The 15,986-nt window shown below is 47.2% G+C and overlaps 1 protein-coding gene across 1 annotated transcript in view; it reads right to left on the reverse strand.

The window, feature by feature from the left end:
- Window positions 1–15,986, reverse strand: part of PNCK (pregnancy up-regulated nonubiquitous CaM kinase) — a 63,907-nt gene that overhangs the window by 24,740 nt on the left and 23,181 nt on the right. Inside the window, exon 3 of the mRNA XM_069986047.1 lies at window positions 578–709. Coding sequence (XP_069842148.1) covers window positions 578–709 — 132 coding nt within the window. The remainder of the gene's footprint in view (window positions 1–577; window positions 710–15,986) is intronic.

Genomic DNA, 15,986 nt, shown 5'->3' on the forward strand with positions numbered 1-15,986 from the left:
CCAGATGAGATATAATAAGGGAAGATCCTAAAATTCTGATGTCAAAAACGAGAAAAAAAATGAGTCTGGGACATAAAAAGAGCGCAGCATCACAGGAGCGTGGGATGTGTGTAGTATACACCTCACATACTGAGGCAGCTGGTGACACCACATCCCTGGGCTCAGACAATTACGCATGCAGGAAAACGTGAGGAGATTTACAATCACTGTACACTGTCTGTATACCACAACCTGCAGTACAGCTCTCCTCTACTATATCCACCTGCATGCTGTAAATCTGAGGGGGGGCATGCACACAGCTTTATATTAACATTCATATCATGTCTTCCTGGTGAGCTGATTTGTTATATATTATAAAAAGACGCACAGCAGCGTGTACTGCACCCAGTTCCATATACACTAAGTATCATAGACACTTCCAGAACGTATTACTATAACTTTTTCTTTAAGAAAGCCCGGAGTGTGTTGCCTATAGCAAGTATGATTCCCGCTATGGGGGTCATTTACAAAGTTTTAAAAAAAAAATTCCAAGATTTGCAGTTCGTTTCTGCCCCCATATCTCTAATGGTCTCCTTACTTTTTGAGAACTGCGATCTCGTTCTCCACCACAGCTTCTTTCCCGCGTAGCGCCTTCTTCGGGATACATTTCAGTGCTACCAGTCGCTCGGTGTCCTTTTCTTGAGCTAGAACAACCTCGGAGAACGCTCCCCTGTAGACAAGAGACGGGAGATTAGTGTCTGTTCATTGGGTTCATCTAGTCCATACCACATTTCCAATACATCATGATGTCCGTCCAGACTTTCCTGGGTCTTTCCTATGTGACTAGAGTTGTGCAAACCTTGCGCACACTCGGGTTTGTTCGGACCCAAGCGTGCGGCATTTGATTACCGGTGGCTGAAGAGGTTGAATGCAGCTCTAAGGGTACTGTTACACGAAACGATTATTGGCCGTACTTGGCCATTCTGGGCGATAATCGCTTTGTGTAATAGCTCATATTGTAAAATAACGATCAGCCAACATGCATGATGTCAGCTAATTGCTGGTTTACAACGGGAACCAAACTCCAGATCCGGATAGCAATGGTCTGCTAGCCGTCCATGTAATAGATTGCCGCTATCTCCTATGGGCTACCCGGATGATCTAAAGACCCCTCTTGCAGATCCCCACGGCATCCCTCCCCCGCTCTTACACGCTCGTTGCCGGCACATATAATAGCGGTGGCAGCAATCGGGGAACAAGGATCAAGCGAGCACTGACCTGACAGCACAGCACTCACTTGGTCCTCCAGATTGGGCCATGTAATAGGGCCCTTAGGCTACCTGGAAAACGTAAATACAGCCATAGGCCATAGGCTGTATCCTTGTTTTCTAAGACTCCCTAGAGCTGCATCCAACTTCAGCCACTGATAATCAAATGCCACAATGAACCTGAGTTTGCTTGAAGTTCGCTCATCTCTAATCTCTAATGAGGACATAACTAATGATGACAACAAGTATGGGGTCTGTTACCAATATAGACTGCACGGTCACATTCGGACCAGGTGGACACCAGCCATATGAGCGGTACCATAGCCAGACAAATATGGCAACATTATGCCCAATAAATTCACAAGTCCCAGCCCTAGAAGACCCATGTATGATTTATTTCCACCCACAAAGGCCCACAGTTGCCCACCAAATGGGTTACCAAATGGGCAACAGGTCTGTGTCCACATTACTATAATTACATGCTATATACAAATGTATATATATATATATATATATATATATATATATATATATAAATGGCTGACAAGGCAGTGTTTAGAGATGTGTTCTTCATAGGGCCACCCTAATAGCATATCTCATGGTATCATCATGGTATGTGCCAAAAGAAGGTCAAAACCAGACAAAATGAAGAAGCCCAGTTTAGTGCAAAAAGTCAGTGCACAATGGGGGGTTGGGGGGGGGGGGTCATATGTAACGAGCAGTCAGGGAGGCATCTGTAGCTGACACCTATGGCCACCCATGACACCTCTGACCTGTCTCTGTTAAGCCCTGGTGGTCTGAGGTCCTAGAGACGGTCCATCGTGGAGGAATAGGCCATCTATGAACATGTTGAAAATCAAGAATCTAGAAATTTCAGTGCAAAGGATAAATCCCAAGGTCGATTTTCCAATACAATGTTTTATAAATAATGGGGAATAAACGATTCTATCTAGACCCATCTCCATAGCCGAGGATGACTGGAGCGCTAATAACTTCAACAAGAGATCTGATGGATGAACAGATACAATTGCAGAACACATTTCATCCACATTTCATCCATCTCTAGTGGTAATTACCCCGACCTAAAAGTTATGTGCTGTGATTACCATCCATATATACCGCTCTAATACCTCCTATGCGCCCCCACTTCTATCCATCAGCACCAGAGCAGTAGACGGATAATGACACTATGCCTTCCCAGCCAGAACAGCCGCTCCATCACCTGTATGATGAAAAGGCAGAACACAACCAGTCTCTACCCTGCATATACATTTAACACATTGCAGTAATGCAGAGGAGAGAAAACTAGTAGAAAACTATCTGGTAAAGCAAAGAACGCTCATGAGATCCTAAAACTACACAAAAACCAATAATTTCCCCTGAACTGACCAACCAAGTATTTTCAGCATTCCCCAATGAACTGCAAGTGAACACAAGTCTCAACTTGGCCACCAGGGATAACAAGACTTTTCCCACTTTTTCCCACTGGATTGAAATAAGAGTTCTATCTCAGGGTAAGAAACACTATTGTACACTGCCTGCTTGAAATGAACTCGATCTGGATGTGCTGTCCTTTCTTCGGGATATCTGAATTCGGTCTTGAATTTTGAACCAGTCCCTTTAAGGGGCACTCCGGCCGGGATCCCTGTCTTAAGTCCAGTCTCAGACCAGGAAGCATCCAGAGACCCAGGACCAGAGCAGCGGGATGTGGGCAGCAGCTGAGATAAGTAGATATAATTGTTTTCATCCACCCCCTCCCTGGCGATTGTGAATAGGGGTCCTGGTATACCTGGTAATATGTTCAATCAATTTCATCGACACCTGATAACTGTATACCTGACCACCATAGACCAGATATTGGCTGTATGACTGCCTATTAGGTAATGTTCTACTTTTCCCTATGTTATTGAATGCTTATGGATGGACTACTGACCACCAGGAATCTAACACTGACTGTACCATTGACCACAGGGGGCTAACACTGACTGTACCACTGACTAACTATGACTATACACTGACCACCAGGGGGCTAACATTGACCGTACCAATGACTAATTATGACTGTACCATTGACCACAGGGGGCTAACACTGACTGTACCACTGACTAACTATGACTATACACTGACCACCAGGGGGCTAACATTGACCGTACCAATGACTAATTATGACTGTACCATTGACCACAGGGGGCTAACACTGACTGTACAATTGACCACAGGGGGCTAACACTGACTGTACCATTGACCACAGGGGGCTAACACTGACTGTACCACTGATTAACTATGACTATACACTAACCACCAGGGGGCTAACATTGACCGTACCAATGACTAATTATGACTGTACCATTGACCACCGGGGGCTAACACTGACTGTCCAACTGACTATGACTATACCATTGACCACCAGGAATCTAACACTGACTGTACCACTGACCACCAAGAAGCTAACAATGACAATTCAACTGGCCAGCAGGGGGCTAACTCTAACTGTATCACTGACCACCAGGGGGCTAAGAATGACTATACTACTGACCACCGGGGGCTAACACTGACTGTCCAACTGACAAACTATGACTATACCACTGACCACCAGGAATCTAACACTGACTGTACCACTGACCACCAGGAAGCTAACAAGGACTGTTCCACTGACCACCAGGGAGCTAACACTGACTGTTTCACTGACCACCAGGGAGCTAACAATGACAATTCAACTGACCAGCAGGGGGCTAACACTGACTGTACCACTGACCACCAGGGGGCTAAGAATGACTATACAACTGACCAGTAGGGGGCTAACACTGACTGTACCACTGACCACCAGGGGGCTAAGAATGACAATTCAACTGACCAGCAGGGGGCTAACACTGACTGTACCACTGACCACCAGGGGGCTAAGAATGACTATACAACTGACCAGTAGGGAGCTAACACTGACTGTACCACTGACCACCAGGGGGCTAAGAATGACTATACAACTGACCAGTAGGGGGCTAACACTGACTGTACCACTGACCACCAGGGGGCTAAGAATAACTATACAACTGACCAGCAGGGGGCTAACACTGACTACCACTGACCACCACGGAGCTCTTTATTAATGCTCCTCCACCTTAATGCCATTTTGTTCTCTGGTGCAGGGGAAGTTGTGCCCCCTTTCCTCATGGTGCCCTAGTCAGTGGCCTCTGGACTTACTGTGGTATTAGAGCAGAGACGTCATCTCGATCAGGTCACACTTAATAGGAAAACTGTCTAAAATTCAGTATATACCTCGATATTTCAGCCTCCAAAAGGAGATCGATTTTTTTTTTTTTTTTTTTAGTAAAAAGTCTTCGTCATTTAAGAAAACTTCTAAACATTCTTCAAGGGTTCACAAAACATAGTCAGGAACATTGCGCTCTTATCCCCCATATTACATAACACACAAAAAATGAATTCAGCCGCTGGATATTAGTTCCCCATTTACTGTCGATCCCCGGTAATTGTTTCCCGCTGCTTTGTCGCTTCTTGCTAGTGACTTTGTGCTCTTCTGAAGGGACATCCACCCACTCACTGTACTATGCTCCAAAGCCCACGCACAACATATCCCCGGCTCACTAACTAGCACTCCTCCTTGTTAGCAGAGGAAGACTGGCATCATCTCCCACGGACCATGGCACTGCGTGGGAGAAAGAGGGCAGTGACAACGGCACCCAGCCAGGCTGACACGATGGCAGGCAAATAAAGCGGAGGAGGAGAAGATATTGGATTAATCAGCTGGAGGAAGGAAAGCTGCGCCGCTCTTCACTCAGGATCCTGCTGATTTCCGTGATCGCAGCGGTCTCACGATACAGTAAATGTCTTGTACAGTAGCTGAGCACGGATGACTGGCCTGCCTCGCCTTCCGTGACACATTGTGGGCTGATCGGATAATGAAGACAGCAGGAGAAACCTAAAGAACACATCTGAGCCGGAGCCAGGAATATTTAGAGGGATATTTTGTTTGTCTTGCTAAGAGACAGTGAGAGAATTTCAGGTAAAGAAACAAAAGAATCAATCAAAAAGTTAAGACTGCAAGTTCCATCACGTTCGACCTAAACCGTGTTGATCCAGAGGAAGGCAAAGAACCCTTATGAGGCAGATACCAGTTGGCCCATACTAGGAGGAAAATTCCTTTCCCCGGTAAAGTTTAGCCGAATAAATCTCTAAATCCACGTTCTATCAGTGGAGGTGAAGCAACCCTAACTTGTAATATTAGATTTTTCATGAAAGACTGGGCACTTCTTAAAGTGAATGTAATATCAGTACTTTGCACATGGATAGAACGGCGTAGGCGCTGACATGCCACTTCTCTGCGGCAGCGGAGGAGCGCACACTCTCCCATTGACGGGCTATGGCACACTGAGACAGGCGAGATTCCACTGTCTCAGTGTAGAATTCCGCCTGATCTACTCTGTGTGAACATACCCTAAGGGAGTAGCTTTCCCTCCATGTGTACCATTCTTTATGAGACTATACCTAGACAGAGCTGTTCTCCATAGGGTAAAAGGATAGCTCTACATGGATAAGTTGTGATGTGCATCAAAAAAAGGATTTCCAAGGAAAAACATGCTAAAACTTGAAAGTCACCTGTATCAAAGTAATCACCCCTTTTCCTGCTTCCTAGATGAATTTGTCTGAGCAGGAATTGCCTGCTAAGCCAATCACTGGCTGCAGGGATGTTCTGCCTCAGTCAGTGATTGGCTGAGCTAGCAGTCCCTGCTGAGATCAGTCCATCTAAGAATCAGGAACAGGGGTAAAGAGTAAAGGACCAGATGACATCACAAGGGAAGCTGTGGGTAGCATGACTTTTTTAATTCATATAACACTCTCAACAAAATATAAGAAAAGGTTTTACTCATTTAATAGTTTATTTCCTCTTCCGTCAGCAGTGGCGTAGCTACAGCAGTCACAGCCGCTAACAGCCGCTTACCACCTGTTTACGTCTCCAAGTTGTTTAGGTAGCTGCTTGCATCCATGGGTCATACAGACTCATTATGTAGGGTGGTGCTAAACAACAAGCAGGGGAGTCCCAGGTCCCACCCACCATGTGTAGTGCTTACCTCTCTGCCAGTGACAGGAGGTAGTAGCTGAATAGAGAACAAGCAGCTCCTCCCACTGCAGTTAGCCACGCCCCTCTTCCCAGACTGAGTTCCAGCTACTGTGCACAGAGATTAGGCCCCTCCCCCAGGCCTGAATGCCATATGGGGTTGCCCCATCTATGAGGTGAAGTGATAACTTTGCCTCAGGTAGTGCTCCTCCCCGCCTGCAGGGGGGGATGGTGCACAGAGGTCCCCACACCAAAGAGTGATTTCAGTAGCAGCCAGTAGTTGTAAGGGGAGCAGGTGAGTGTACTGTGACTGGTCTGTGGTGTGGATGGTCGGTATCAGCAGATGGAGCAGGAGTGCAGGGCAGCCATAATCCTCCGGCCTCCATAACTTTTCTCTTGTCTGCAGAGGTGGAGTTGGGGAAAACTGGGGAGGGGGAGCTTGTACTCTGTTACAGTCTATGTGGGACAGGCAGACATGAAAGAGAAGGTCAGGGCAGAGACAGCTCCATAGTCCTGTCCTGTGCCCGTCCCAAGAATCACCCAGCCCTCACTGCTCTCCTATAGACGGGGTATAGGGCAAACCCTGACACTAGAGCCCCTGAGGATGGTGAGTATGTATATGTACCGTGTAAGTCCTAGTCTATGTGTGTAAATATAGGCCTTTGCATATATGTATAACAAGTGTATATATGTGTAAATATATATATATATATATATATTGTGGACATGTCACTGGTAAAGTGTGCGAGGGGAGGTACATCTCACCCAGGCTACTGCTTACGGTGAGATGGTAAATCCGGGAAAGATCTCTTACTCAGCAGTGTTATGCTGCTGAGTTGTTCTTTACATTTTCCGGGCCGGATTTACTGGAATGGTGGGTAGGTTGGTAGTGGGACCTGCCATTCCCTTCCCCCCGATCCAGTTCGGTTGTTGCAATCAGGTGTGCCCTGATTAGCCTGCAACAACTTAAAAGCTTCACAGTGCTACAGGGGATTGCTCTCAGCCAGGGGTGAACAGCTTGCATGCTGTATCTCCTGGGAGCAACGAATACTGCCGCCGCTGGGGCCTATTCATACCCGGTGATACTGCCTACTGAAGAGTTAGACAGGAGACCTGTGTTAGTAAGTGCCCAGACGGGCAAGGACCTTTTTTTGTTTTTGGTTTGTTCTGAAAAGCACGGTATTGCTACATTTCTGTTGAGGACTGTTTATGCAGCTAATAAACACCCAGTTGTTTTTATAAGTCCAAGTTTGCTGTCTGAACTGTGTCCAAACACACCATCCCCCGGGAAGATCCCTACAATTGGTGCTGCGGAGCGGGCAAAACGGTTGCTAGGGGCAACGGTGTGCATCAACTTGGCTACAGCTGCTTATGTCCTGGGTGAAGGCTGCTGCTTCACTCCAAAAACAGCCAAGCAACATGGAGGAGATGATGAAGCAGTTAATGCAAGTGAGTTTGCAGCAACAACAGGCTCTGACAGACGCTAACCTGCGCCATGAACAGACAATGGCTGCACAACAGAGACTTATTGAGCACCTGATAGCAAAGCAGGAGGCGTCTGCAGGTGCTAATCCCCAGCTGGTGGCAGCAGCCGCGCCAGAGACTTTGTCTGTGAAAAGAGCCGTGCAGCGTACGCTGCAAAAGATGACTGCTGATGATGATATTGAGGCCTACTTAACTGTCTTTGAGCGGGTGGCTGAGAGAGAGAAGTTACCCTCCACTGAGTGGGCAGAAGTGATTGCGCCTTATTTAACAGGCGAACCTCAAAAGGCCTATTATGACCTCAGTGAGCAAGAGGTCAAAGACTATCCTCGGCTAAAAGCAGAGATACTCGCCCGACTAGGAGTTACTGCTGCTGTCCGTGCCCGGAGGGTCCGCAACTGGAGCTACAGTCTGGACAAGTCAGCGAGGTCCCAGATGTACGACCTGATCCATTTGGCAAGAAAGTGGTTGGAGCCAGACACCTCTACTCCTGCCCAGATCCTAGAGAGGGTCGTGATGGATCGCTACCTCCGTGCCCTTCCTGCTGATCTACAACGCTGGGTGGGACAAGGTGACCCTAGGAGTGCCGACGAACTCGTCAGCCTTGTGGAGAGGTTCCAGGCGACCGAGGACTACCTCCGTGATGTTCCTGCAGCACCGTCACCTCCCCGGAGTGCCAGATCTGTGCCATCATCTGGTAAGAGACTTCCATCTATTGGGGGAGTGTGGAGGGGTGCTGATAGAGGGAAGAGCGCTCAGGAGGTGTCTCAAGGGCAAAAGACTGGTGATGGTCCCAGGTGGCTAAGTGGCCCTAAAAAGGACTCCTTGCCAAGGAGACCAGGCCCTATCCAGTGCTGGAGATGCCATGAGACGGGACATGTGTCTGCCCAATGCCCTCTTACCGCTGAGCCCATGGAGTGTGACGCTAGCCGGCGTCAGTCGCTATTTGCGGAACCGTCTTTTGTTGCGGTCACTGGACTAGAGACTGAACCGCAAGTCTGCCACATTACTGTCAATAACTTCCCTGTTAAGGCGTTGCTGGACTCAGGAAGCCTTGTCACCTTGGTGCATGCCAGCCTGGTGACTGGGGACTTTGTGCCAAAAAGACATATGAGTGTGGTATGCATACATGGTGATACAAAGGTTTACCCTATAGTACTGGCTAATGTCGGGACTGAACTGGGCGCTGTACAATATGAAGTGGGTGTGGTTAAAAACCTTATGCATAATGTGATATTGGGGCGTGATTTTCCATTGTTCTGGGCTCTATGGGGAAAACAACAATCCCCTGAAAGGAGTGAGGAGACCCCTAAGTCTATTGCATTACCCACGGTAAATGATAAAAATGTACAGGATGAAAATGATGCTTTTCCTTTGCAGGTCCTGGCTGGTGAGGAAGAGGCTCCTCCCACTGAGCAGAATGTTCCAGACTTAGAGGTGTCTAGGGATAATTTTGGTACTGCACAGTTGCAGGACCCCACTCTCAAAAATGCGAGAGAGCAGGTCACTGTTATGAATGGGGTACCTCAGGAACCAGAAGCTGAGAAAAAGTTTCCACATTTTTCTGTGACTAACGATCTCTACTATAGAGTCACTAAAATTAATGATGAGGTTGTGGAACAGCTTCTGGTGCCTAAGTCGTACCGGCGTCAGGTACTCGACATGGCCCATAATCATGTCCTTGGGGGACATTTGGGGACAGATAAAACGCAGGAGAGAGTCCTCCAGAGGTTTTATTGGCCTGCGATTTATGCTGACATAAAAAAATACTGTGAGTCGTGTCCCACATGTCAGCTTAGCGCCCCAGTGTCGCATTTCCGCAGTCCGTTGGTTTCGCTCCCCATTATAGAGGTACCTTTTGACCGCATTGCAATGGACTTAGTGGGTCCCATTGTAAAGTCGGCAAGGGGACACCAGTACATTTTGGTAGTCTTAGACTACGCAACCCGCTATCCTGAGGCTGTCCCCTTAAGAAACACTGCATCCAAAACAATTGCGCGTGAATTGTTTTATATGTTTTCCAGGGTGGGGATCCCCAAGGAGATCTTGACCGACCAAGGTACCCCGTTTATGTCAAAGGTGATGAAGGATGTATGCAAACTGTTTAAAATCTCACACCTACGTACCTCTGTATATCATCCCCAGACAGATGGATTAGTGGAGAGGTTTAATAAAACCCTAAAACATATGTTAAAGAAAGTGGTGGAAAAAGATGGTCGGGATTGGGATCACTTACTTCCTTACCTGATGTTTTCTATTAGGGAAGTGCCCCAAGCGTCCACAGGGTTCTCTCCCTTCGAATTAGTCTATGGTCGTCACCCTAGGGGTTTGTTGGATATAGCGAAAGAGACATGGGAAAGTGAGTCCACCCCATACAAGAGTGTTATTGAGCATGTAGCACAAATGCAGGACCGTATAGCCACTGTAATGCCCCTAGTAAGGGAACACCTCCAGAGGGCGCAAGAGAGCCAAAGCAGAATTTACAATCGTTCTGCGAGAATCAGGACATTTAGCCCAGGTGACCGGGTACTCATTCTTGTTCCCACTGTAGAAAGTAAATTCTTAGCAAAGTGGCAGGGTCCCTATGAAATTGTAGAAAAAATCAGTGAGGTAAACTACAAGGTACACCAACCAGGTAGAAGGAAGCCTTTTCAAGTTTATCACATAAACTTGATCAAACCCTGGAAAGACAGGGAATCCTTGGTGGCGACAAACTCTATTAATAATTTGTCACAACCAATCCCTCCGGTCAAGATTGGTGATACTCTATCAGTGTCACAGAAGCAGGAGACTAAAGAGTTTTTACAGAAAAATAAAGACAAGTTTTCTGACCTTCCAGGGCGTACGCATCTCATTCACCATCACATTGAAACTGAGCCTAGAAGCAGGGTAAACCTTAAGCCCTATAGGATACCAGAAGCACGGAGGGAGGCGGTGTCAGCCGAGGTAAAACGTATGCTTGACCTAGGAGTCATTGAGGTGTCCCAGAGCGAGTGGTCCAGCCCGATTGTGTTAATCCCAAAGCCCAATGGAACTTGGAGGTTCTGTAATGATTTTAGAAAGTTAAATGAGATCTCCAAGTTCGATGCCTACCCCATGCCCAGGGTAGATGAGTTGATTGAAAGAATGGGTAATGCCAGGTACATAACCACCCTCGATCTCACAAAAGGCTACTGGCAGATCCCACTCACTCCTGAGGCTAGAGAGAAGACTGCATTCTCCACCCCTGATGGGCTCTTCCAATACGTAGTGATGCCATTCGGGTTACATGGAGCCCCTGCCACTTTTCAGAGGTTGATGGACTTGATTCTGCGACCACATCGTGATTACTCCGCTGCCTACCTCGATGATGTGGTCATTTTTAGCCCTGATTGGGAAAGTCACCTCTGTAAAGTCCAGGCGGTGTTAGAGGCCATAAGTGATGCAGGGTTAACTATCAATGCAGAGAAGTGTGCACTAGCCTTAGAGGAGGCCAAATACTTGGGCTACATTATTGGGAGGGGGTTAATCAAACCACAGCTAAATAAAATCGAGGCAATACAGAATTGGCCTAAACCCCTCACAAAGAAACAGGTCAGAGCTTTCCTGGGTATTACGGGCTATTACCGTAGGTTTGTGCCAAACTTTGCCACAGTTGCAGCCCCGCTAACTGACCTGACAAAGGGAGGTAAGTCCGCAATGGTGACATGGACTCCAGAGGCCGAGAAGGCTTTTCAAAGCCTTAAATCTGCCTTGTGTCAACAACCTGTACTAATCACCCCTGACTTTAGGCAAGAGTTTCTGGTCCAGACAGACGCCTCTAATACAGGGTTAGGCGCCGTTCTCTCACAGGTCGTGAATGGCGAGGAGCACCCGGTGATGTACTTAAGCAGGAAGCTATCCCCGGCCGAAAAAAACTACGCCATTGTGGAGCGAGAATGTCTGGCAGTGAAATGGGCCCTAGAGTCCCTGAGGTATTACTTGCTAGGCAGAAAGTTCAAGTTAGTGACCGACCATGCCCCCCTAACATGGATGAAGGTTAATAAAGAGAAAAATGCGAGGGTGACTAGATGGTTTCTGTCCCTCCAAAACTTTAATTTTACCGTGGAACACAGGCCAGGAAAGTTACAGGCAAATGCGGACGCCCTATCAAGGGTACACTGTCTGTGGGGACAAAATGCTCAGCCCTCCGGTCTGAAAAAGAGGGGGGGGATATGTGGACATGTCACTGGTAAAGTGTGCGAGGGGAGGTACATCTCACCCAGGCTACTGCTTACGGTGAGATGGTAAATCCGGGAAAGATCTCTTACTCAGCAGTGTTATGCTGCTGAGTTGTTCTTTACATTTTCCGGGCCGGATTTACTGGAATGGTGGGTAGGTTGGTAGTGGGACCTGCCATTCCCTTCCCCCCGATCCAGTTCGGTTGTTGCAATCAGGTGTGCCCTGATTAGCCTGCAACAACTTAAAAGCTTCACAGTGCTACAGGGGATTGCTCTCAGCCAGGGGTGAACAGCTTGCATGCTGTATCTCCTGGGAGCAACGAATACTGCCGCCGCTGGGGCCTATTCATACCCGGTGATACTGCCTACTGAAGAGTTAGACAGGAGACCTGTGTTAGTAAGTGCCCAGACGGGCAAGGACCTTTTTTTGTTTTTGGTTTGTTCTGAAAAGCACGGTATTGCTACATTTCTGTTGAGGACTGTTTATGCAGCTAATAAACACCCAGTTGTTTTTATAAGTCCAAGTTTGCTGTCTGAACTGTGTCCAAACACACCATCCCCCGGGAAGATCCCTACAATATATATATATATATATATATATATATATATACAAACATACAGTGGTGCTTTGGATTACGAGCATAATTTCTTACAGGAGCACGCTTGTATGCCAAATCTACTCTTAAACCAAAGCAAATTTTCCCATAAGAAATCACTGATATGCAGACAATTGGTTTTACACCCCCAAAATAATGATTTTTTACTCTGAATAACATGTTAAACAGATGAAACAATAAGAAACAGCTGAATATGTGATATTATAAGTTACTGTACAGTATAGCAATCAGCATGTGGAGTATAATGTGTAGTAAGTGCATAAACCTGAAAAACAGCAGCAGTTTGTAGATACAGGATGGAGCTGCAGATCCCCATAATGCAGTAGTGTAGTACAACAGGCTAGAATAGAGAAGCAGGGCTGCTGTCAGAGGTCTGTGTGGTCACATGACAGCAATGGGGAAGGGGTGTGTGTTCAGCATGGACCAATCAGGACTGACAGAGACTCCAGGGAGAGAGGGTTACAGCTATGGAGAGATTACCTCCACAGTCCTGTCCCCTGATGTAAGCCCCAGCCTGAAGTGGATCTGCTATGATTTGGAAGGTGAGGGAGACCTCCTGGGTCAGAGTACAGTGCTGTAGGCCCCGCTATGCAGACCATGCCCCTCCCCCTCCCACCCAGTACAGGGAGCTCTTAAACCAAGTTTTGAAAAACTGTGAGCTCTTAAACCACAACGCTCTTAATCCAGGTTACTCTTAAACTAAGGTACCACTACATATATATATATATTTATTCTCTATGTATAATATATTAGCTGATGATGGGTTTATCCATGATGAGTGAATGCTTGTTCTCTCATTGTGTTGTATATATCCATCACAGTGATCTCACTAGTACGGGTTAGTTTGAGGCTATATTCACACACCCGTAGTGCAGCCTGCGACCGTGGATCCGCGGCCCGCACTCGAGTGTGCATCTGTAGTGTTCCCTGCTTCACGGATCACTACATTCACACTTTATTACCCTAGCGAGTGCTGCAAAAAACAGTCTGCATTACAACATGTCCTTTTTTTTGGATCGCCGCCCCGTATACACGTACAGACGTGTGAACGGGCCATTTTATGTTCTGTCCGTAATTGCAGACAGAACAACAGACGCATGAATGTAGCCTGAGGCTGTGTCACTTTTGGCCTTAGGCAGCAGTAGGGGTAGATGGTATGTATACAGTGAGTATATATGTGTTCCTGTATACAGTGGAGGGGGGGGGGGCTGGGTGCACTGTGTGATTCCCTGTTTATGTATAGTGAGAGAATTTGTTCCCTGTTTACTGCTATTATTTGGTAACCGTATGACAAAGCAATTTTTAACAATAAACAATCGCAGACGAGAGCTACCTGAAATCGTTCGCCATATTACACAGAACAATAGTCGTTACTCTGATCATTTACTCCATCTAATCCCAGCAAGTGAATGAACAATGTGGAACTACACTGAACGATTAGCGAACGAATGTGGAATTAGGGCCCGTTCACACTGTCAATTCTTTGGCGCACAAGAAATCCCATTGAATCAATGGAACAGGTGGAATTTCAAGTGGCGTCCGCGGTGTGGGCTCTGCTTGAAATTGTGCCTCTTTTGCTCAGTGTGAACGGGCCCTTACAGCGAACGATTAGCGATGATTTTAGGTTCAGCCTTAAATGCACAAACAACGACACACAAGCGAAACAAATATCGTTTGAATTTGAACTATATGATTATTTTTTGCACTATAATTGTCCCGTGTAATATGGCCCAGGTAACTGAGGTGCAGGGAGTTTCAGCTTTTGCCTCAGGCAGCAAAAAAGCTAGAAACGGCCCTGTGTGTGCCACCATTGCTACACCTACATACTGAGGGTGCAGACTGCAGTGTCACCTCTCAGGACTGAGAATAGGCTGTCCAGGAAGTAAAGCTGCAGGCAATATCTTAAAGGGATACTCTGGCCCGGGGGTATTTTTCAGTTATGACAGGGAATGGGGTGGTTATGGACAGTGGAGGTCACTTACCTCCCTGGTTCCAGTGGCGGGTTCCGTATCGCGCCGCCCAGTACACCCGTCCCGCGGACGCTTCCTGGTGTGAGCTACCGCATGAGGCGAGACGTCTCAAGGCAGCTCAGCCATTCAGCGGCCGAGGCAGGATTTTGCTATGCCCACAGAATGGCTAAGCTGCCTTGAGATGTCACCTCTCATGGGGCCGCTCACACCAGGAAGCGGCCGCGGGATCTGGGACCTGGCGCTGGAACCGGGGAGGTAAGTGACCTCCGCCGTCCATAACCACCCCATCCACAGCCATAGCTGAAAAAGAGTACCCCTTTAAGCCTGTACCAGAGAGGAATAGAGGCAGAATGAGACTGGTAGCCACAAGCCAACCCAGCAGAGAGCAGACAGAAGGCAGGCAGCCATATCGGCCAACCAGTGTTCAGGGTCTAAGTCTGAATGTTCAGACCTGTACCGATCGAGAGAATGAGCGGGGAGAGGATCACACTGCAGCGCATCCTCTCCCCATTCTGAGAAAAAAAAGAGTCGAGTTCCATAAAGCTCCATTATAAATTTGACTCTTTTTTTTCTAACTCAGAGCGGAGAGTGGACACACTGCAGTACGTCTTCTCCCTGCTCGTTCTGGTGATCGGTACAGGTCTGAACACACAAAAGTTTTTTCTACTAACAGTGACACTTTAAGCAGAGGGAGCGCCTCTGTAAGACAATCACAACGTGCTTGTCAAGGCAGCGGCAGACTGTACCAATTGAATTTTGATCTAATCGGTTAATGCAGTTCCAATGTACTGCATTGATCTGTATGAGCAATCGACTAAAAAAAAGTGTATAAAAAAATAGACCTCTTGCACCAGGGCCCATGAGACATTAGCTATGCCCCTGTCTTTCAGACAGACTGCTCTTGTAATATTCTATGTAAAATCTATCAGTAGAGATTTAAAGCACAAGTTCCTGCTTGATGACTGACTGTCCCCACCCGCCTGCACTGCTCGGAGAGAGAAGAGGCCCATAGCGACTACTATGGCTGCTACCCTGGTGGTTACACCGGGCTAGTTGATGACATAAATGTCATTTTGCTCTTCTGACAATGACGTAGGAGCCTCATTGATAATCTATAACAACTTCTGTCTTTCCCATGATTTTCTGCTGTCTCATCTCATCCTTCATAAGACGCAAAACTCATCTGTGCTCATATCCCTCAGATTGAGATAGGATACCAGGGACCATGAGAAAGTGCCATAACTCTATCCATGTTTTCCAGGCGGTATCCTCCCTCTGCACGGAGCAGCCAGCCTGAGGGATACCAGCGCAGATCAATTTTGCTTTGTACGATTTGGTTCGCTCGTCTCTACTCACAACCATAGTGATTTAACAAGGTTGTCAGCTCGTGGCCCCAAGCA

The sequence above is a fragment of the Dendropsophus ebraccatus genome, chromosome 10, assembly GCF_027789765.1.
Source record: "Dendropsophus ebraccatus isolate aDenEbr1 chromosome 10, aDenEbr1.pat, whole genome shotgun sequence".
NCBI classification, from domain to species: domain Eukaryota; kingdom Metazoa; phylum Chordata; class Amphibia; order Anura; family Hylidae; genus Dendropsophus; species Dendropsophus ebraccatus.